The sequence below is a fragment of the Panthera uncia genome, assembly GCF_023721935.1.
Source record: "Panthera uncia isolate 11264 chromosome C1 unlocalized genomic scaffold, Puncia_PCG_1.0 HiC_scaffold_3, whole genome shotgun sequence".
Lineage (NCBI taxonomy): Eukaryota > Metazoa > Chordata > Mammalia > Carnivora > Felidae > Panthera > Panthera uncia.
This window is the reverse complement of record NW_026057584.1, coordinates 11,072,569-11,096,960: the sequence shown is the minus strand read 5'-3', so window position 1 is coordinate 11,096,960 and position 24,392 is coordinate 11,072,569. Positions and strand designations below refer to the sequence as shown.

General features: G+C 41.3%; 1 protein-coding gene across 1 annotated transcript in view; it reads right to left on the bottom strand.

The window, feature by feature from the left end:
• The window catches only part of SPHKAP (SPHK1 interactor, AKAP domain containing), a 56,655-nt gene that overhangs the window by 12,211 nt on the left and 20,052 nt on the right, over window positions 1-24,392 (bottom strand). Inside the window, exons 6-9 of the mRNA XM_049614472.1 lie at window positions 20,607-20,862; window positions 15,744-19,512; window positions 10,211-10,236; window positions 879-1,038 (exon numbers count right to left, since the gene is read on the bottom strand). Coding sequence (XP_049470429.1) covers window positions 879-1,038; window positions 10,211-10,236; window positions 15,744-19,512; window positions 20,607-20,862 — 4,211 coding nt within the window. The remainder of the gene's footprint in view (window positions 1-878; window positions 1,039-10,210; window positions 10,237-15,743; window positions 19,513-20,606; window positions 20,863-24,392) is intronic.

Sequence of the window (24,392 nt, the reverse complement as noted above, 5' to 3'; positions counted from 1 at the left end):
GATATATTCACTGACGGAAATCTGATGACTCAAACACGTCACTCAAGGTAATTAACCCGTAAACTTCTGCTAAGACCAGACGTTGAAATTCTCTTTCCTCTCTATCTCTATATTGTAATATTTCCCACCAGTTTGGGGGGATTTTAGACGAAGTGTGTGACGATGTTAAGATTTCCTGGGTCTAAGCAGACCGAACTTCCAGAAATAAGGCTGCCAAGGAGCCATTACACCCAGATGCATCTGAGTCCCATTTGCCCGTTGGCCTTTCTGGAAAGTCTGTGGAACTGGGCCAGTATCAAATAAGACTTAGGGCAGAAATGTGGAGATTCTTTCCGTTTCTACCTCACGGAGGGATAGTGTTCGGTTTATGTCTCTTGATGGGCTTGGGTCTTTCCAAATCTGATCTTTCATTAACTCCTCTCTTGCTTTCCCAGAACAACAATACAGAGGTCAGGGGAGAGAAAGGCAGAGAAACAATTAGGCCAAACAACACAACACAATGTGGAAACACTTGCCTCATGTAAACCCAGTCTGGGTTGCATCTGAAATACAAATGAACCAGAGAGAAAGTATCAAACACACCAGGTGTAACAGCAGCCCTTATTTAAAAATTCTCAGTCGCTATCATTGACTGCACTAGCTGGGACTTGGCAGAGAAAGAAACACAGCTGACTCTTAACCTTGGCCAAGGTAATTAAAGGCACAACTGGATATTAAGAAACCTCTTGGCCCAAAACATGACAGGCAGGCACCTTGATCTAGCGGGGAGCTTTCTCTCTTGTCCTGTTAGGGACCCTTTGCAGAGAACCATTTAGGAAGCATTTCTAGTATCTGTGTTGAGACCTGTTTCCCTGGGAAGTCAAGTCAAGAGCAGGTACCTCATGGATCGCTCGCTGAGCTGAAGAAAGCTACTGGTATCATGTGGATTGTCCTCCTCGTTGGTGAGCTGGGACCAGCTGTCCGTGCTTTCCCCACTGCTGCTGGGAAGGTTGGGAAACTCATCGGGGGCTCTGCCTTCTGCGGACACCTCCGCTTCTGCTACATCAAGGCCGGCACTGTAGATGGCAAGGCATCATTACCAAGAGCGGAGGCACAAGACAGAGCTTTTCACGAAGACCTTGCTGACTGCTCAGCGGGCACGAGTCTCTGCTACAGTGAGGAAGATACCGTTGCAGACAAGCACAGTCTTTCTTTTAGGCTGACCCTTCTCCTGGCACTCTCCGTCCCATTTTGCCTTTTCGAGATTACTCCTTCAGTTGTCCCATCTCTTTATTTCATCTCCTTCTACTGACTCCCTCCAATCATTTCAAAAGCATGTCGAACCCCCCCGGGCTACCTACAGAAGAATAAAGGAGGGACGCTAGCATCTAAAATGAAGATACCCAGAGCATCGTCTCCCAGAGATTATGATCCAATGGTTCTGCCAGGAGAGCAAGAAACCTGCATTTTAAACAACCACTGCAGGTGATTTTTTTTTTTTGATTTTTTTTTAACGTTTATTTATTTTTGAGACAGAGAGAGACAGAGCATGAACGGGGGAGGGTCAGAGAGAGAGGGAGACACAGAATCGGAAGCAGGCTCCAGGCTCTGGGCCATCATCAGTCCAGAGCCCGACGCGGGGCTCGAACTCACGGACCGTGAGATCGTGACCTGAGCTGAAGTCGGACGCTCAACCGACTGAGCCACCCAGGCGCCCCGTAGGTGATTTTAATGCAAGTGGCAAGTGGAACATGCTGGGAGAAAAACACCCACCCGGTTCTGGAGGTTTACCAAGTCGGTTTGTCTCTAAATGCCTCTGAACACATTTGCATTTGTAGCTTACCTTTCTTTCCCCTCTTTTTTTAAAGCTTTTATTATTTTTTTTTAATATGAAATTTATTGTCAGATGAGGAGGGCACCTGTTGGGATGAGCACTGGGTGTTGCGGCTTCCCTTTCTGTACCATCCTCTCCCTTTGAAACCTCTGATGTGTATCAGTATTGCCTTTCTGGGTGCTTTTTTAGGTCAGGTAGCTCTCTAAAGCCTTAACCCTTGATCTGACAGGCTTTTCTCCTTACAGCCTTTCCTCCCTGGCCTCCATGACTTTCTGCCTCTCTGGTCACACCTTGCCCGGAGCCTGGTTCCCTGGGTTTCCTTTCAGTGCCACCATCACAGCCATGATGGATTCACTGCCCTCCTTTCCAGTCTGTCCTGAACAATTTCCTCTACTCTCTCTCCTGCCTCTGAAAATAGCTTCTGAACTTGAACTCCGGCCAGGGCCCCTCTTCCTGCTTCTGGGGGCTCTTTTTTTTCAGCCGGTCTCCTGGAAACATCCAATCTGTCTCATTAATATTTTGAAATCAACGTATCTAAAACAAATGCTAATTGCCCTCCTATCCCCTTCCCATGTGCTTCTATTTCCATTGATCTTGCCTTCTCTATGCTCATGAAATTATCTTAGTTTAGGTCGTTCTGAATTGTTAGAATTTAGATTTGGAAGGAACCTCATAGATTCGCTGTAGATTGGGATGCAGAAGCCCAGTGAGGTTAAATGACTTGTCCAAGGTTGCAAAAAAAGTGGGTGCCAGACATTAGACCTCACGTTTTGAGACTTGTGGGCTTTGTTCCGTTCCTCCTCGTCCGGACTGTATCGTACTAGCTTCCTGACAATTGAGCCCCAACCATTTCTCTCCACCTTCAACCATACGATCCAGCAATTCCCCTTTTAAGAATTTATCCCCCCAAACCGAAAACACTAATTTGAAAAGACCAATGCGCCCCATGTTTATCGTAGCACTACTTACAACAGCCGAGATATGAAAACAACATAAATGTCCAGCAAGAGACGAATAAAGAATATGCAGTAAATATATACAATGGAATATTACTTGGTCATAAAAAGAACAAAATCTTGCCATTTGTGATAACATGGATGGAACTAGATGGTATTATGTTGAGTGAAATAAGTCAGAGAAAGACAAATATTATATGACTTTACTTTTATGTGGAATCTAAAAACAAAACAATGCTGGAGAATCATGTAGTGAGGCTTGCAACACAGGAGGGAAACCTCGAAATTATGAAGCTTGGAGTTCATATAGGAACTGCTGTTGACACATTTGCCCCTCCTCTTCACCAGGGAGAGAGAGGAAGTGAAACAGAAAGAGCGAGAGGGAGAGAGGGAGGGAGAAAGAGAAGGGGAGAGAGAGAGAGACAAAGACAGAGAGAGGGAGAGAGAGAGATCACTTACAAACAAATCCAAACGTTCTCTGCAGAGGACGAAACGGTCTCTACTTCACCACCCTGGACTGTAAACAAATAGCTCCAGAAATATAAATCTCTGGATCTCTCTAGAAGTCTCTGTCTTTAGGGTTACCATCCAATCGTTCTTTGATTGCCAGTGCTCTTTGCCCAGAAAGCCAAATGTACAGAATTGTGAACATGCTCCTGGAACCCTTCTCCTGACACTACGTACAGGGTCGTCAAAACCGAATAGCACAGGAGACAAGGACACCAACAGACTGCAGGCAAAAAGCAAGAGTGTATCTCTCAGGTGATAAGGAGGAATACAGCTGGTGTCATGGATATGGAATGCTTTTCTAGGCCATTGCACGCTGACTGTAGACAATACTGGCTGTTGCCAGCACACTGGGAATTACCATGGGGCGGACAATTACCTTGCCAAGGTTGTACCCTCCCTCAGCGAACATCCAAACAACCAGCTGATACAATGACACAAAAGGCCTCTCGTCGTCTCCCCTGGCACCAGAGAGACGGATCCTTCCACCTGCGGCATTTCCCGCAGGACGTGCTGAAGCGTCCGTTGCAAACACATTTGGGGGCATCTTCTCTCTGTACAATCGTACCTTTCCTACCTCCCCTAGGTGTATGCACACCTATCTCTGGAGGGCACTCCCTGACAGATCATCTGCCCGAAACTCCCCCTCTTAAGGTCTGTTCCCAGGAGATGCAACCCAAGACACTTCGTCCCTTTCATTCAAAACAGTATCCTGGGCCGCAGAAAAGCCTAGGTAGTTCTCTTCAATCTCAGGATTCGTACCATTATCCTTTCTCCAAAAATGGATGCATTTGAATTTCTTAAAAAAGAGTTCTGGTATAGAGAGTAGGATTTCAAAATATAAATTCTGGGGTTTAATTAAAAATCTCCTTAGCTGATGTGTGAACTTGTGACCTAGAAAATGTCACAAAAGTGCTGGATCCTTGCCTCTAAGATTCCTCCCCACAGCCTTCTGGATAGGTACAGCCTTAAGGTGTGGCTCTTTCTCGCATGCTGTGCTACTCACGGTTGCTGCAAAAAGGTTTTCCTTTCTAACATGTCGAGATTTTTCCAAACTGAACAGGGAGAAAGTGAGACAGTGGCTGCACCCAAAAGACATTTGATGAATTTAATTAAATTCAAATGAAAGAAAAGTCTATTGAAGCTAACTATTCCCCAAAAAGGGGGGTAAATAAGCCAAGTACTGAGCACAAAGGAGACGCTTCTAAAACCATCTGTTTGCTCATTTAACATGAAACTTCCGAAACTAACTGTTTACTAAGTTAGGACCTTGCATTATTAGAAGAATTCATTCCAGGATATTTCTTACTAAAGCAGAAGCTAAATCTCAGTGATTGACATTGAACATTCCAGGTTAAAAATGAGTCCGTCAGCATATTTTATTTTATCTAATTTCATGCTCTATTTACAGTAAATCTTATATTCTGTGTCACATAACTGGGAAGTCGAAATGAGTAATGATTATCTAAAACACCGGTTTTCATTTTCTTTTGAGAGGAATATACAGCTTGGCTCATTTATTTGTGAATAATGCACAGATGTGTTATGCAGATGTATGTATATGGCCTTTCCCCCACTACTGATTTTATATTCACACATAGAGCTTTAGAGGACCGGTTGTAATATGCTATCAAATTCAACTGTAGAATTTCTGAGTTAGCAAGAACCTCAGAAATCATCGAGCTGAATGTTCCTCCAGCTTAATTTACTAGTGAACTGGGGCGCCTGGGTTGCTCAGTCGGTTAAGCGTCCGACTTCGGCTCAGGTCATGATCTCACCGCTTGTGAGTTCGAGCCCCGCGTCAGGCTCTGTGCTAACTGCTCAGAGCCTGGAGCCTGTTTCAGATTCTGTGTCTCCCTCTCTCTCTGACCCTCCCCCGTTCATGCTCTGTCTCTCTCTGTCTCAAAAATAAATAAACGTTAAAAAAAATTTTTTTTTAAAAAATAATAAAAAAAATTTACTAGTGAACTACTGTCATACCTGATTGTACCATCGTGCACGAATTTTGCCACGCCTGCATTCCCCCCTGTATTATATTAATAATAAAAATTGTAAGCAACCAGTTTATGTAATCTAAAATGTTTATTTTAAACCTAAATGTTTATTTTAAAAAGAAATTTTGAGTCATCACTGTAAATAGAAAATAGAAATCACTTGCCATAGGTAGAAGGTAACAATAAGCATGGAACTACATTTACAAGCTCTCTTTCCAATGGGTCATGTCATTGTTTAGTTATAAAAAGTTCATTGAAGGGGGAAATCATGACAATTAAGCATCTACATTTTAAATATTTCATTTTAACTTTAAAGCATAAAAATGTCCTTAGTCACCAATCTTTAAACCAATGGATAATTTAGAAGTGTGTTGATAATTTCCAAATATTTGGGGGGGATTTCCTAGATTTATTTTTTTGTTATTGATTTTATTTAATTTCACTGTGATCACAGAACATACCCTGTAATATTCAAAACAGTATACTGACTGCAGAAAAGTCTATGTAGTTCTTCCATTTTAAAACAATTTATTAAGACTTAAAAAAATTTTTTTAACATTTATTTATTTTTGAGAGACAGAGAGAGACAAAGCACGAGCGGCGGAAGGGCAGAGAGAGAGGGAGACAGAGACTCTGAAGCAGGTTCCAGGCTCTGAGCTGTCAGCACAGTCCCTGATATGAGGCTTGAACTCATGAACTATGAGATCATGACCTGAGCCGAAGTCGGACACCTAACCGACAGAGCCACTCAGGTGTCCCTAGGAGTTATTTTATGGCTTCGTGGTCCACTCAGGTTAATGTTTCAAGTACACTTGGAAAAAAAAAAGTGTATTCTCAGAACAGATGAACATAAGGGAAGGGAAGCAAAAATAATATAAAAACAGGGAGGGGGACAAAACAGAAGAGACTCTTAAATATGGAGAACAAACAGAAGGTTCCTGGAGGAGTTGTGGGAGGGGGGATGGGCTAAATGGGTAAGGGGCATTAAGGAATCTACTCCTGAAATCATTGTTGCACTACATGCTAACTCATTTGGATGTAAATTAAAAAACAAAAAGTATATTCTGCTGTTGTTGGAGTGTTTAATAAGTGTTAATTAGGTCAACTTGATAGAGAAGGTTGTTCAAATCTTGAATACCGTTATCGATTGTATGTCTACTATTGTATCAGTTCCTGAGAGAAGGGTGTAAGATTTCCAATCCTGATTGTAGATTTGTCTATTTCACCCTCCAGCTCTATCAGATTTTGTTTCATGTAGTTTGCATTTTTGTTATTTAGGTGATTACATATTTATAATTACCCTCTTCTTGATGGATTGGGCTCTCTATCATTATAAAATATCCTTCTTTATCCCTGATAAAATTTCTTGTCCTGAAGTCTACCCAGTGTGCTATTAATATGCCTACTTCATATTTCTTATATTTCTTTTCCCATTCTTTTACTTATTACCTATTTATGTCTTTATGTTTGAAATACATTTCTTACAGACAGTTATAGTAGGGTTTCCCTGTTATATTCAGTCTGAGGAAATGTCTTTTTAATGGAAGTATTTAGACCATTGAGAATTAATGCAATTATCAATATGACTGGGTTTATTTTATTTTTTTAACGTTTATTCATTTTTGAGAGACAGAGAGAAATAGAGTGTGAGTGGGGGGAGAGACAGAGAGAGAGAGGGAGACAGAGAATCTGAAGCAGGCTCCAGGCTCTGAGCTGTCAGCACAGAGCCTGACGCGGGGCTTGAACTCTCAAACTGCGAGACCATGACCTGAGCCAAAGTCGGACACTCAACCGACTGAGCCACCCAGGTGCCCCTGACTAGGTTTAAATATATCATCTTGATCATTGTTTTCTATTACTCTCATCTGTACTTTGTTTCTGTTCTCCTCTTCTCCTGCATTTCTCTGGGATTAACTGAACACTTTTTAGCATTCCATTTTATCTCCACTATTAGTTTATTAACATAGCTCTTTGTTTTATGTTTTTAGTAGTTATTCCAAGGTTTACAGTATCCATCCAATTTATCACAGTCTAACTTCAGATTACATTACACAAAGTCACACAGAACGGAAGATTCTTAGGAAAGTATATTTCCATTTCCCCCTCCCACCCTTTGTGTCATAACCGACATATATTTTAGTTCTACATGTCATAAAATATTTTTTTCATGGTAAGTAATTATATTTTAAAGAAACTTTAAAGTAGAAAAGGTGTTTTATATTTACCTACCTACTTCATATTTGTGTAGTCCAAGTTTCCATCAGTATCGTTTTTCTTAAGCCTAATGACTTCCATTAGCATTTCCTTTTGTATAGATCTCCTAGCACATGTTCTCTAAGATTTTGCTTGCATAAAAAGTTACTCTTTAGCCCTTATTCTAAAAAAAAAGGCTTTATTTTTTCAGAGAAGCTTTGGGTTCACAGTAAAACTAAGTGGAGAGAACAGAGAGTTCCCATGCGCCCAGCCCCTGCACACCACAGCCTTCTCCACTATCAACATCTTGCACCAGAATGATACATTTGTTACGATCAATGACCCTATATTGACGCATCATTATCACCCCAAATCCATAGCTTACGTGGGTTCACTTCCGTGTTGTACACTTTATGGGTTTGGACAAATGTATAATGACATGTATCCACTGTTATAGTATCACACAGAATGGTTTTATTGTTCTAAAAACCCTCTGGATTCCATCTTGTCATCCCTTCTTCCCTCCTAACATCTGGCAACCACTGAGCTTTTTACTGACTTTTCCCAGAATGTCGGAGGGTTGGAATCATACAGTATGTGTAGCCTTTTAGATTGGCTTCTTTCACTTAATACGCATTTAAGTTTCCTCCATGTTTTCTCATGGCTTCACAGCTCATTTATTTTTTGTGCTGAATAAACCTTCCATTGTCTGGATGTACCAGAACTTATTGATCCATTAACCTGCTAAAGGAAATCTTGGTTGTTTCCAAGTTTTGTCAATTATAAGTAAAGCTGCTGTAAAATCTTATGTGCGGGTGTTTGTGTAGACATAAATTTTCAACTCCTTTTGGTGAATACCAAGGGGCATGACTGTGGGATCATATGGTAAGTGTATGCTCATTTTTGTAAGAAGCTCCCAAAGTGTCTTTGAAAGTCGTTGTGCCATTTTTGCATTCCTACCAGAAATAAATACGAAGTCTTGTTGTTCTACATCTTTCTCAGCATTTTGTGTTGCTTGAGACACAAACAACACATTGGTTGTTTTCATTTGACATTTGCCTAATAACATATGATATTAAGTATCTTTTCATATGCTTATTTGCCTTCTGTATGTCTTCTTTGATAAGGCGTCTGTTGAAGTCTTTTGGCCACTTTCAAAATCGAGTCATTTGCTTTATTATTGAGTTTTATATATTTTGGATAACAGTCCTTTATCAGGTATGTCTTTGGGAATATTTTATCGCAGTGTTCAGCTTGTCTTCTGGTCCTCTTGACAAGCACCTTTCACACAGTCAAAGTTTTTAATTTTAATGAAGTCCAGTTTATCACTTAGTTTTTTCATGAATCACGTCTTTGATATTCTATCTAAAAAGTCGTTGCCAAACCCAAAGCCACCTAAATGTTCTCCTATGTCATCGTCTCGGAGTTTCATAGTTTTATTAAGTTTTACATTTAGATCCATGGTCCATTTTGGGTTAATTTTTGTGAAGGGTGTAAGTTTTGTTTCTAGACTCTTTTTTGGCAGGTGAGTATTGAGTTGAAAAGACTCTACTTTTCACACTGTTTTGCCTTTGATCCTTTACCAAAAATCAGTTAACTATATTTGTGTGTATCTATTTCTGGCATTTCTATTCTGTTCCATTGATCCATTTGTTTATTCTCTTGCCAATGTTACACTGTGTTGATAACCGCAGCTTCATAGTAAGTCTTGAAGCCAGGTGATGGCAGCCTGACTTTGTTCTTCTTCTTAAATATTGTCTTGACTGTTCTGGGTATTTTGCCTGTCTGTATGTACTTTGGAATCATTTTGTTGATATCCACAAAATGATGAGCTGGGATTCTGAATGGGGTTACATTAAATTTATAAATCAAGTTAGGAAGAACTGATATCTTGACAATATTGAGTCTTCTTATCCATGCATAGCCTTTATTTTTTGTGAGGTGAAGAACACTAAGGTGGCAGTTTTTTTTCCTTCTGCACAGGAAAGATGTCATTCTTCATCTTTTAGATTTCCTTTTTTCTGATGAGAAACCTGCAATTTTTGTGTTCCTCAGTATGTAAGTTGTTTTTCCCTCTGAGCTACTTTTAGGACTGTTTCTTTGTCGTTGGTTTCTAATAATTTGGTCATGATGTGCTTGATGTGGTTTTTTGTTTATCCTGCTTAAGATTCACTGTACTTCTTGATTTGTGAATTTATAATTTTCACCCAATTATAGATTCACGTGTACCTTTAAATATTGGAACATGTTTGTAATAGTTATTTAAAGTCCTTGTCTGTTAATCCCGTTACCTCTGTAGTTCCTGGATATATTTATGTTGACTGATTATCCTATGGGTTATGGGTGACATTTTTCTGCTTCTTTGTATGTGAAACATTTTTTTTTAAATTGGATCTTATGCTGTAAATTTATGCTGTCGAGTGCTGGATTTTGTTGTATTTCTCTGAAGAGCATTAGACCCATTCTAGGTTAAATTAGTTTTAGTTCAGTTTGACCTTTTCAATGTTGAGTTACAAGTTTTATTAGAACAAGTTTAGATTAGCTTTTATTTTTTAGGGGTAAGTTAGCCTTAATTCTATAGTGTGATACTTTTGGGGGTCTCTGCTAAATGCTGCATGTGTTTAACATGGGTTCTCTACTCCGCTGGTTGGAAATAAACTTCTCCAAGTCCCATGTGAACTTGTGGGATTCTTCAGCTCACAGGTCTTTGGCTTCATGGGGTTTCACATACACATGCAGGGTTTAGCATTCACCAACAGGCTCAAGGGGATCCCTCTACAGACTTCTGGAATTCTTTCTCTGTGTGGTATCCTCTAATCTCTGACTCCTTAACTGAGAGTGCCTTCTGAGCTCTGTTCAGGCTGTCCTCTTTGCACTATTGCCTAAAAAGGGAATCTAGGCAGAAATTTGGGGCAATTACTGGGGTCACGATGTTTCCTTCCCTACTTTCAAAGTGCTGTTGATTGTACAATGTCTAGCAACAGTTGCTTCATATATTTTGCCCATTTTTCTAGTTGTTTACAGAAGCAGGGTAAATTTAGCTTTAGTTACTCCATTGTGGGTGGAAACGAAAGTTGTTTTACACTTACTTTTACTGTAGTTCTCTCTGCAAGTATGCCATTGAAGTCTTTATTCCAATGACCTTATTTTTTAAGTAATTATTTTTCATAACAAAGGCTATAATTTCAGTAATTATATTTGTCTTTAGTATTTGACTAATTTTCAAGTCTACTTCATCTATTTTAATTGTAGTTTATGCTTTCTCTTGGTTTATATACCTCTTTAAATATTTAAGGTATATTTATTTTATAGTCTGTATCTAATAATTCTAATATCTGAAATCCTTATTAGAGTTAATGCTACTATTTGATGTTTGTACTAGGTCTTGTTTACGGCGCTTTGATTCCTTGTGTATCTTGTAATCTGAGTTTTTGAATACTTATTTAATGGGGCTTTATCTATTGAAGTCCTTTGAGACTTGGCCTAAAATACCCAGGGGTTTATTGTTTCTTCCACCAAGGTCTCATCATGTTATTAACCTGAGATTGCTTTAAGGTAATTTATCAACTTAGGGTTTTCTTTTTTTTTTTCTTTCTTTCTTTTTAGAAGTTTGTTATACTTATTTATTTAAATTTTATTTTTTATTTTTTTAAATTTACATCCAAATTAGCATATAGTGCAACCATGATTTCAGGAATAGATTCCTTAGTGCCCCTTACCCATTTATCCCATCCCCCCTCCACAACCCCTCCCATAACCCTCAGTTTGTTCTCCATATTTATGAGTCTCTTCTGTTTTGTCCCCCTCCCTGTTTTTATATTATTTTTGTTTCCGTTCCCTTATGTTTGGGAGGATGCAGAGAAAGAGGATCTCTTTTGCATTGTTGGTGGGAATGCAAGCTGGTGCAGCCACTCTGGAAGACAGTATGGAGGTTCCTCAAAAAACTAAAAATAGAACTACCCTACGACCCAGCAATTGCACTACTAGGCATTTATCCGAGGGATACAGGTGTGCTGTTTCGAAGGGACACCCACAGCCCCATGTTTATAGCAGCACTATCACCAATAGCAAAGTATGGAAAGAGCCCAAATGTCCATCGATGGATGAATGGAGAAAGAAGATGTGATATATATATATATGTATACACACACACACACACACACACACACACACACACACACAATGGAGTATTACTCTGCAATCAAAAAGAATGAAATCTTGCCATTTGCAACTTAGGGTTTTCTGAACCAGAGATAGTGTAAATTAGAACCTCAAATATGCATTAGGGAATCTGTGGTTATACATTCTTAGGGGATTTTTCCCCTTTCTACCTAGAGCCCTAACCCTAAAAGATACATCTTCTTCTTAACTCATTTTCTGGTGAGTGAACTTTTTTCCTAAGTTTGTACTTTCTTTTCTGAGGACATAACCTTTCTGGATATGAAGGTTGGTGTCATTTCTAAGTCTTCATCATTCATGGACCCACAGTATTATTTCCTGGTTTTCTCTAGCTTTTAGGAAATGAACTGGTAGATTAGGGAGACTAGTAAGAGCAAGCACAGACCTAACTTTAGTCTATGACTTTTGTTTCCAAATCCTTTCATTTTCTGCCTCTGAGATTGTCATCATTATTGGTAACACTGTTAAGGTCAGCCCTGTATTCAAAAGGATATTTATCATATTTAATCTAGGACTTTAAGGTGGTCTGTGGGAGGATTTTTTTTAGACTAGCTAGAACACCAGTGCTGCTTGAAATGCAAATGCACATCTTCCCCTTCAATTCTTCTCATGGTTGGCTCCGTCTTCCCCTAGGTCTCATCCAAATGCCCACATTCTATCTTAAGTAACCACTTCACCCAACCAGATGCTCTCTGTCACATTACTCTCTTTATTTTTCTCTCATAACACGCCGTAATGATCTTTTGCCAAACGGTTCTTTCCATGCATGTTTTCTGTATCTCCCACTGGTGTGTAGGACCCATGATAGCAGGTACTAAATCTCTACTTTCTACTGTGTGTTTCGCTCCAAGGGCAGCGTGTGCCACAGAATGTGCATGTACATGCTTGGTTGATGAATAACTGTTTTCTTGAAGCCAATGTAAATAAAAACACAACACAAAACACATTCCTGAAAACATCAGATTATGCCAACGAAGGCAACATGTGAAGGCTCGGGATTCTTAGCTTGGTGTTTCTGCCTTGTGATCCCAAATTATCGAAAAGTTAGATCATTGCTCTTCAATAACCTCAGAGGAGGCAGCTGAATTAAGAAGACATCGCTGCTCACCAGTATGATACCATTTTCCCAGAAATCAAGAATCGGGCTGTCCCAAATTATTTACTTTCTTTATGACTGAAGGACTATTCAGGTATCTGGACAAATGTGACAGCTTCAAACCCAACAAGTATTTTCATTTGGACATGGCTTCCATAATGAATTCCGAAACTGTTACTCTGTTTTTCAAATAAAAAAGTAAGAAAGTGAATTTCATTTCAGTGTGTTGAGCCTTTGTAACATTTTTAGCAGAGTTATGAAAATGTCCTTCAGAAAGTAGCCTAAAAACATTTTTAGGACATGACACCTTGCCATGACCAGACAGAATCAAGTGTTGTGTCACGTCCTTCGCTCTGTGTGTAGGTAGGAACTCTTTCACAGGGAGTTCAGTTCTCTATTTTGACATATCAAATCCCCTAATAACAACCCTGAGCTTAGAAAATGTGATCCAAATAGAACGAATTTCCCCCCTTGTAAATCATAGTAATTCCGTTTTAACAAAAAGTTCACACTGTTCACAACAGGTTTCTCGTGGGAAAAAAAAAATCTCTTGAAATAAAGGCAATCATACACCCTAACCCTGAACAACAACAACCATAAAGGGAACGTTTATTGAGTACTTCTAATGGGTTAGGCACTGAGTTAAGAGCTTTATTCCTATAGCTTACTCACCTAAACTGCCGTAGAGAGATTAGGGAACTTGCTCAAAGTGACACTGTTACCAGGTTAGTCAGTAGAGTTCATGTTCTATAACAATTCTTCATATTGCTTCACAAAGAAAAATATATTTGACGTCCTTATGTTTTGGAAGCAGATTCAGCTCTTGAATTTCTAAGGATGTTGGCTCTACATTTTCGTTTCTTTTGTTCTTGGAAAACCAAATCAGAAATCCATACCATGAGTTGAGAGAATATGTGCTTGAGTCATTATATGGAATCCAAACCTAAATCAGTTGGAGGCCTTATTCATACATACTTCTCAAACAGTTTGAAAGTCCCCAGGTTGTACCTCTTTTAAGCTTAAGGTTCGTGACCTTTCACTCAACAATGTATAATGAATGTTACTTAACTTCATTGACAATCACTATTTGGTTTGAGCCTGAAACCATGCATCTTGTTGAACTACTAGTTCACAAATGTTTCCTCACTAGGTAACTTTCTTCAGCTAAAAATCGCAGCTGGTTTATGACGATGGCGAAGAAGATTCAAAGTCAGACACGTCGAAGCTAAAATAAGACTTTTCCATGTTCGTACATCTCACCTTAAGGGAATTCTAAAGAATTACACATTGGCCCTTTTGTTTCTTCAACTCTTTGATCTAAAGTGAGGTATAGGGTACTCCTATAAGACTTGGTAAGTATTGTCTAGAGCTGGAGAATTACTGATATATATGAACTTGTTTTGGTCCGCTTGGTCTGGATTTCATTTTGCTTAACTTACACTCTTTTGCTTGTGGGTTTTCATGCTTTCCTTCTCTTGAATTCTCCTAGGATTTTATTCAATCGGAAAGTTAAGTTCTCAGCACTAAGAGGCTAAGAAGGAAATAGGTGCACCTTGACCACCATCACCTACACCTTGTAATGATGCCATAATCATAGGGGGTCCCAGCACCTGAAGACGGATCCCTTCTGCTTCCCTGGTGGGGGGAAAGTATTAGGGATTTTCCAAAGCAGCTGAAATTTGATGAAAGCTGTGTTCAACTTGTTTATTGCACCTAAACATTTTAAAATACCGGGCTCTTTGTACAACAGGCATAGGTCTCTGAAAAGATGTAGGCTATTTCTCTAACTTACGTTTTCCAAGGCTACTCAGCTTAATTTGTTTTTTTTTTTTTCTGTCTTATTTAACTTTAGAGACAAAAAACATTTTAAAATGGAGCAATGGTATTAAATACATAAGTCATGGAGATGAAAACTACAGCATAGGGATTATTGTCAATAATAGTGTAATTGTGACATGTGACAGAGGGTGACCACACTTGTGGCGAACACTGAGTAATGTGTAGCTGAACTGTGTTGCACACCTGAAATTAATATAATATTGTAGGTCAACTTCAATAATAATTTGTTTAAATGATACAATGGTCCCATATTCAAGAATAGTTATGATTTTTCTACAAAAACTGGGAATTGTAAGAGGACTGACTCTTCCTTAAGCACTTGGAAAGAAATAATTCTTTTGTCTCAAATTCAAAATGCATTGCCACTTACATTACAATCTTCTAGAAAAGAACTACTGAAATAACAAAACTCCAATGTTGCCTTGCACTTAAACTGCCATGATTATACCATGCATCTAAAGGTCCAGTATTTGTGGGACAAGGTGTCCTTGCAAAGATCTTTAGAACAAAACAAAATAGAGAAACTTGAAAGGAGAGACGGTAGAGAAAAATGATGCCAAAATGTTTAATGTCAGATTCTAATATTAAAACGTATTTAAATTTAACTTTTTTCAAGTGGATAAGTTGACATAACTTTCTTTTTTGTTTGAAAATTTTTATGACTGAATTTTAAAAGGTAACAGTATGGGAGATTAATTTTAATGCGGAAAACGAAACATTCATTCTCCTATTATATAGATGAATTCAATTTGTTTTTGAAGTTTTAAAAAAATTACTTCCAGGGTCGCCTGCGTGGCTCAGTCGGTTAAGCGTCCGACTTCGGCTCAGGTCACGATCTCACAGCTGGTCAGTTTAAGCCCCGTGTCAGGCTCTGTGCTGACAGCTCAGAGCCTGGAGCCTGCTTCCAATTCTGTGTCTCCCTCTCTCTGCTCATCGCCCACTCAGAGTCTCTCTCTCTCTCTCTCAGAACTAAACAAACATTAAAGATATTTTTTTAATTACTTCCAAATTTCTATTATAAGTGCATATTAAGCCAGAGAGGTCACTTATTGTCTCAGAATTCAGTTCCTGCATCAATAAAGTCCCTCCGATTTAGACTAAATACTAAGGGAGATGCAAAGTCCGGTCCCGTGCACCCTATCTAGTCTAAGAGGTCATTCACTCACCTGGGGTTTTGGCAGGCACTCTCAGCAGTGTCTCCACCCCTCGCCACATGGGGGACTTTTCCATCTTTCAAATGCTCCTCTGCTTCCTCTAGGGGGCTGCTTTTGGAAGAGAAGTGTTCAGGTTCTCCAACACACTCTTCTCTCTGATCTGTCTCAATTTGAATTAAAGGTACATCCCTGGCACACAGGGACCACCTGGTGTGGCTTACAGGGACAGACCCATGGCATGAAGACGTTTCCTTTTTAGAATCTAAACCATTGTGGTCTGTAAGAGGAAAAGCTTTGCTCTGAGCTGACACTGGGGGATGCTTGCTTTCGGTAATGGAGTCTTTCCTCGGGTTATCGATGGACTCCTGCGCCAGAAGAGCGGGCCCACTTTGCGCCCTGCTCGAAGATGATCTGTTTGCACATCTCTCCGTTTGCCTGGGAGAGCCACCGGGAACAGGCTCAGCTGCCTCAGCATCATCCGCTATAATTTTGTTCTTTCGCATGAGGGCCTTGATGGAGTTTGCCCACGTCTCGTGAATTAACATGTTGGTGATCTGGTCGGTTCCACCTCTCCGATACAAGCAAGAGTCAGATTTGCAGAGACCGGATGAGGAAGTGCTACTGACCGGATGTACACTTAGGAAATCTTGCTGGCTGTTTTGAGTAAAGCCATCTAAGGAGCTGGCTTTGATGGGCGCGTTCACCATCAGCCTGGCACCCAGGGGTCTGCTATCTGGCATGGATGACTGTCTGTAACACAAGGGGGATCGCAGAGAAGGTGACAGTAGGCCAACTGTCCAATCCTGGCTGCTTCGTCTGGAGGACGTGCTGTCCTTGTTTTCTCTTTCGATGTCCCTCAGCATGTACCTGTAGAATTCCTCTGTTATGCTCTCGGTGCTGGACTGCTTAGAGGGACAACTTGGCCTCACGCTGAGGTGCTCATTTTTACGGCACGCCTGTTGCACGGCTGAGTTCAGGATGCTGCTGGCATTCTTGCCTGCGTAGTAATCCAGCAATAACTCAAACCCTCTTCCTTCATTTTCCATCTGGTTCACCATGAACCTGGAAAACTCCTCAGTGATGCTCTCGCAGCTGGACTGCTTGGAGACAGAGCTGGCCCTGCTAACTGGCTGACTTAGGGTACTCATGAAACCCAGGCTATTTACGTAGGCCCTGGCATTGGAGTCCTCCTCTGGAATGCTTTCACAGCTGGAAGCCTGCAGCCGGTTCCACCTGTCTCCACTGAGTAACCGGTTCCGGGGATAGCTCTGGGCTTGCCAGACGCCGTCCACCACGGAGAACTCTGTTAGGTTCATGATCTTGGCTGCCACTTCATCTGCAAAAACACTGACCGAATCCGGGATGTCCTCAAGGTTCACGGACTCGTCCACCACCCTGTTCATCAGCTTCTCTTTAAGCTCCGGGTGCTCATCCGTTTTCCTCTTGATCTCGCTGAGCCGTGGTGGTTTGTGCTTCCTCACTGTGGCCCCGCTGGTCTGGCTTTCCTTCTTCCTCTTCAAGGATCGGCAGGATACGTTCGGGGTAACCAGAAACTCATTCCCTCTTTTCCATGCACAAAACCAGGGTTGTTTTCCATTGGAGTTGTCAAGGCAAATTGCTGCGATTTCAGTTGCCATGGAGACAATCATCTCTGCTAATTCTTCCGCAAAGTCTGTAATGCAGTATAGGTCTGCATGTTTTGCCTGTAGTGTGGATTGAGCAGGAAGGGGGAAGTCATTCCCTAACAAAGACAGGTTAACTTGAATTTCACTGTTCAGACGTGAGGTATGATTATACTTCTCCTGGGCGTTTATACTGACACTGTCCTTGGCATCCTGGGAACCTCTGCTGTACTTGCCCACTGTCAGCGTCCTCTCTCTCTCTGAAGAGGCTCTGAACTCATTCTCATTGTAACTGGGTGTCTGATGAGGCTTGTCTGGATCTTCTCCCACTGTTCCTTTTAGATCTATTTCCTTGGGGGGCGTTTTAGCAGGTGAAGAATCTGGCCCCCTGGGACTACAGGGCAATTCAGATTGCAGCGTGGGATTCTTGAAGAGGCCTGGCTTTGCTGGGCCCCTCCTATCTTGCTTCAGATAAATGTCATCTAGAAGATCATTGGTAACAAGACTGGTACTCTGCGGATTGCCACCAAGTGGCTGGCCGCTGGAATGTTCGGTGGCTCTTGTCCACGCTAGACTAGCAGCCTGATCAGGTGGCTGGCAGCTTAAGTCCGTTTCCCTCCATCTGATGGTCTCATTAGCAAGGACAGTGGGCCATTCACCAAGCTGTACAAAATGCCTCATCTTCTTGAATGTGAAGCATATCACACTGAAGAGCAGTTGGTTTGTACTTTCCATCAAGGTCTCAAGAGTCTCAGATGAATGTCTGCTAACATTGGGATCAATTGTTCTGTTTCTCTGGAGAGCTTCATCAATGGAATGCTCCAGAATAACATTGGAGAGGGTCTGTGCCAGCTCATTCCTGAGGACGTTTTCTGAGCACAGGGTCTGAGGCTTTGAAGCCGTTTCTAGGATTCTCCTGCTCACTGATTCCATGAGATCTCCAATGCTGCTGTGGGGGTCGGGCCTTGTTAAAACCAGCGCAGCCTCCTGGAGTAATACCTGTGCGATGGCCTCGCTTCCCAGCTCCATGCTGCTCCCTGTCGCCAAACCGCAGAGTGGGGGGACTGCTGCATGAGTCTCAGCTGCACACGAGAGGCCACGTGGAGCCTTCGCCTCTTCCGATTCGCCGAGGCCACAAACAGCAATGGCGCTCGCCACCTGGGTCATGCCACACAAGGCAGATGGAAAGGAGTATTCGCTGACAGAAGGTTCCTTGAGGACTTGGGATATTTGACTTTGCAGGCGGTCACTGCCTCCCAGTGGACGGGGTGAAACCAAAGATTCTTGCTCCATTTTAAGTCTCTCCGTGGCCTGTGGACTGGAAATAGTTCCAATCACAGTGGCCGCGCAAGCTAACGCAACTTCCAGAGCGCTCTGAGGGTGTCTGCCGGAGTTCTCTCCAGAGAGGACCCCTGAGGTTTCAACAGAGACTTCCATCTCAGGCCACGAGGAGATGCCTGCTTCAGGGGCAGCATCGCTGCCATCTGGACTCTGAACGATGACGATTTTGGGGAGCTCATTCCATGACCGCGGGACCACCATACCTTTTGTGGAACAGCCACTGGGTAGCAGAGCGCTTCCTACAGAAACACCGACTGCAGATTCCTGGGGTGGCGTGGGCTGCGACTGAGATAACCGAATAAACGCATCCTGTAGCACGGATTCTGCTAAATTTGTGGCGTACTCCCCGGCGGTGACTTCTCCATCTTGGTGGGGACGAAGAGAGTTTGTGCCGTCTTCAGGGTCCCTTGGGTCTAAGCTGCTGCCATGCTCCGTGAGGGTACCGTGCACGGAAGGCCCACCTTTCTTAACCATCCCAGGGAAATGAACATCCCCTGGAATATATGGTGCCTGTGACTTTTCCACATGCCCTTTATAACTTTCTGAGTAACAATAATTTCTGGCTGGCTTCTCATTCTGCACAGCTTTGCCTGTCCACTCTGATGGCTCGGCTGATGAATCGAGGCTCTGTAAAATGGTGCCTTCTACTTTTTCCAGAGTTTCTTCTGCTTTAATCAATGTGGTATGAGATCTGCTAATGCATTTGTCTTCCGAAGGATAAAGCAACTTTTTCTTGTTGTCATTCCATTCCTCCTGAGTGACTTCCTTTGGTTTTTTACTTTCCAAAACATGAGCGGAGGCGTTTATATTTTCATAACCTGGTGAAGACAAAACGAGGGCCCGCTATTACTTTTTGGATGGCAGGATCTGATGAGTCCAAAATAACAACCACTTTCTAAAAATGCCTTAAAGCATCAGTTTCCCCCTTGCCTTCCGCCCCCCAAAAACAACATTTAGAGTGTTCCTTCAAGACAAATGAATCTGCAAAGGTTTCTGAGTTTAGGTATGGAACCCCGCTCAACAAAATGGCTCTTAACATGGGATATGAATGTAAGCGCTAGCGTGGAAGAAGAAGGCAGTGGGGAGACAAGTGCTGGTCACCTTTCTCCACCAGAAAAGTACCCCAAACAGTTGCATTTTAGAGCTTCTCAGTTCATAGAGAAGGAGGAGGAAGGATGTCTACAGCAACCTCCATAGCAAGCCTTGTTGCAAACATCCGCTCTCAAGTTTGAGTAGGGCTTGTCCCAGAGAGTGTCAAGAGCATCTGGGGTATCCCTTCTTCGGTAGCTAAGGGTGGGGAAGAGGAACACCTTGTTGACTGGACTGTATTGATCAGCCAATCAAAACCATGAATAAATGAGTGCTAAGTACTCTCCCGGGTTATTTCCTTCTGTCCTTCCCACAATTACAGGCAAGTATCATAAATATATGTAGCTAGATAGAGTAACTATAACAGTGTTAGAGGCACTACTGTCCTCCCAAGTAATGGATAAAGAAACTGGGGCTCCAGAGGACTAGGTAATCAGCTCAGGCTTCACAGCCTCAAAGAGGCGGTGCTAGGATTCAGGCCAGTTTATGTGGGCTCAACTTTAATAGGTAGCTTTATGGAAGTCTTCGGGAAGATAACTTTCCTCCCTGTGATAGTCTTTGTCTCCTGGCGGGTGGGAGGATGTCCTCAGGGTCCCCAAGGCATCTTCAGGAAGACGGAGTCACCCAACCATTAGATCTGAGTGCCTTAGTCAGCATCCTCACTAGTGTTCCCTTATCCTCTCCTTCCCTCCCTAAACTCAGTAAGTGATGATGGCGATGTGTCAGCCAAACTGACGTGGCCTGAAACTCTCCTGGAATGGCGCTCATTTTCCCAGGGTGACTAATTTCAGGATGCGCATGTGTTTTCTCGGGAACTTCTCACCATTCCTGTATTCTTCCCCCTCAGTTTCCTCCTCCAGGTGCTCCGATGCGGTGAGAAAGTCTTCTTCAATTGAAGACAGGGAACAGTTTGTGTCATCTTCCACCTTCAGGATGTTTGTTTCCAGCTGGAGCTGCCGTTCCTGCACCAGTTCCAGACCGATCAAAAATTTGTTGATTTCAAAGATGATGCAATTGGTACTGTTTGCCCTGTTCCCTCTCGCACACTGGACCAAGCAGATATCTGGCAGCCAAGGACACTGAAAGTAGAGAGAAAAAAATGCATTTATTGAAAGACAAAATAAAAAAAAAACCATTGCTTCTGACCTTCCTTCTTCTACTCATCTTCCTTGTTATAAAGAGTGGGGGACATTTAAAATACTTGGCCTATCTTCTGGGCTGAGATTGACGAATTGCTTGAAAAAAAATTCAAGTGATATTTGGGAACACAGGGTACCTAGGAGAAAGTCTGACTTAGGGGAAAATAGACCAGCTGTATCACATATTTTTGCTCTCTCCTGTCAAAGCAAAAATTGCACTGGGCAAAGTTAAACAGGTTAAGGAAGACTTTCTTCAGAGCTCTTAAAATAGGAAAAGAAGGGCCAGAACTGAGTTGGACCCCAACTGCACTGAAACAAGAGGCAATAGAGTTTTTAAAAGCTGGTGTCGGAGGCCCGCAGGCCATCTGTGCTTGCTAACTGGCTTTATCCAAAGGAAAAGTAAGTGTACTTGTATCTGCATGGCAGGAGGTAGTTTTGCAAATTGGAGGAAGGATCCTACTGATGTTAGGCTCCCATCCTTCCACCGAGAAAGGGACACTATCCTGTTTGATGATCTTATTTCAGAGACGGTCCCCCGGTCTTTGAAAAGGACACTCCTGGGTTGTAAAACAGGCATGAGACTTTTCAAAATGATTTCCATCTCAAAGGGACAGAGAAATAATTCATAACGAGTTTTCTAAAGTGAATGTTCTAAGAAAAGGGCAGTCGGTGCCTATCAGGAAGAAGCCTGTCTGAAGTCTGGTCAAGCTGAGGGGAATGTTAAGACCGTCTTGGGCACCCTTCTTGATTAAACTGAGTCCCAGTTTCTCAGGCCGGTGTCTCTTTCTGCCTTGGTGATGTTCTAGCCATTATCTACAGTTAGAATTTATAATGTGTATGGCTCATCTGAAGAGGCAGACACAGTGAGATATGAGGCAACCCATTGGAAGTGCACTAATTATCTCTAAAAGGCCAGCATGTGAGGAAAACAGTGAGAAGGAGGCCCAAATCATTGGAGGGTGTCCCAGTGAGACCTGTTAATTTTGTTCTCTTCTAGCGTTGCAGACCATGTCCCTATTCGCCACTACACATTTTCACTATTCATATTGTTGTTCATTAGAAGAGGAATAAAAGTTTCAATTGCTTGTGCGCAGGTTACTAGTAAATTGCAAACATACGTTGTGCATCAGGATTTTTGTTTTTTTAAAAGGAACAATGTGTTCATTTATAGTAATTTTCAACAGAAAGTTCTTTGAATGGAAACAAGAGTTAGTGGGCAGGAGGAAGCTAAATAAATTTATATCACAGTGGAATCTGAAATGTTTGGGGGAAATATTTTATGTCCAAATGTTTGTCTTACAAAAAGGATCATTTAAATCATGTGCTTTCTAGGATCAGAGTTAATTTTGTCATTTTGGAATTCTTGAATGTGGATATATGCGTGTGTGAGGGGTAAGTGTGTGCACACACTGAGAAATACATGTATACCGACATCCATATTGTATTTCTGAAAGTAGTATATATTTTTCAGTCTTTTTGGTTGAATATTATAATTAGAGTAATTCTAGAACAGGTGATTGCAAAATGAAAAATCCAACCATTCTCCAAGGGGTCCAGGAGGCTCAGAAATGGAATTGATCTATGTGCTTATGCAATTAGGTCTGTTTTTCAAAGAAGGGAGGTCATAACCTTATTTTTTTTTTTTAGAGTTTATTTGCTTTGAGAGAGAGAGAGAGAGAGAGAGGAGAAGGGGCAGAGAGAGAGGGAGAGAGAATTCCAAGCAGAGTCTGCACTGTCATTTCAGAGCCTGATGCAGGGCTTGATCCAATGAACTGTGAGATCATGACCTGAGCCCAAATCAAGAGCCAGACGCTTAACTGACTGAGCCACCCAGGTGCGCTCTGACCTTACTTTTCAAAGTGTGGGTTGTATGTAGGCCAGCAGCCTTGGCGTGGTTTGGCAGCTTATTAGATGTGTATAATCTCAGAACCTACCTCGGAGGTACTAAATCAGAATCTGCATTTTCCAGAACTCTTTTGGTGATTCCTACATGCCTTAACATTTGAGAAGTAATGGTCTGTAGCTTTTATGGAAGTCACAAAGGGTCTGAGATCCCCCGCAATAATGAGGAACAATTGTTGTAGAGTAACGGTAGCTGGCGTGATTAATTTTATTTCCACTGAATTCAGACATAATACACTAACTTGAAATTTATAACATACTTTTTGGGTGTGTATTACATGCAAGGCATGCTGGTAGGTACAAACATGACTTAGATAATTCCCCAGGGGGGTGGGACACAATATATTACCGGTGGATAAGGCATGAATAAAAATAATTACAAAGTGGAACCAAATGAAGTTATTTGTAGGTAAAAATGGCTGCGTATTGGCCATTTCATATCATTCAGATTAAATACATATGACATAAGGTTTTATATATTGTTGCAGGAACCAAAAGAGTTATTAACGAACAGTTAAATAACACCTCAAAACAAATGTAGAGAAAGAGTTGTATTAAAAGTGCAATGTTCCATGGCTATTGCATTCCTAGAAAGAAAACATATTTTGTTAACAAGCTTCTTGAAAGTAAATAAACATCCCGAGAGTCTTAGGGAAATGAAGACCAAACACTATAACCTACAAAATAATGGCAGGTATTATTATATAATTTTTATTGTAGTCTATTAAGTGTTTTGAATATCGTGTTACCTTCAATGCAAACAATATTTCTGTGAGGCTGGTGATGCCTTTGCTCTTTTATAGAGGAGAAATCAGGCACAGAAAGACTTACTGGTCCTTTCAAGTCTACACCAATATAAAGTGGAAAGCCAGCACTGCAATCCAGATCTGTTGGATTCCTGTGTCCTTTCCAATTCTCCCCATGACTTCCTGGCCCAGTCGGCAAAACTCCAATATTAATCAAAAACGTGCAATTTGGAAAGAAGGGTGGTTTGCACCTGGACCTCCTCAAACGCACACATGCTCAGTAAAATTATGTGTTCATCTCATAGAAAGGTCAGCCACGGGAGTAGATCTTATTATTGTACATAATAAGCATCTCAGAAACATTTTCTTCTGTAGGAAAATAATTGCTTTTACTTGTACTTTCCACTTAGTATTTTACTTGACCATGGGCATGATGATTTTCTTTAAGATTTTTTAGAGTCTTATCCTAAGGATGGCCTGAGGAAGGAAAATGTACCTGTTGTGGCAATTTCTTATTTGTTGCTGGCTGGTATGTATTCATTAGTCTTTTGAGACACAGGTACATGGACAGTTGTGCAATGTGTTTATATACATTTAATTATATCCAAAAGAAATAACATCTGAGATAATGCCAGACTAAGTAAGTTGCTCTTTGAGAGCAAGATGTCCGACTCATTTACCACTGTATCCTTAACCCCCTATGCTTTGCACTTTTCCAGGTGCATAGTAAATATTTGTTGAATGAATGAATAAAGTAGATGATAAATATTTTCTCACATTTTTTCCAGTTGTACAATTGTAAAATAACGTAGCAATATAAAA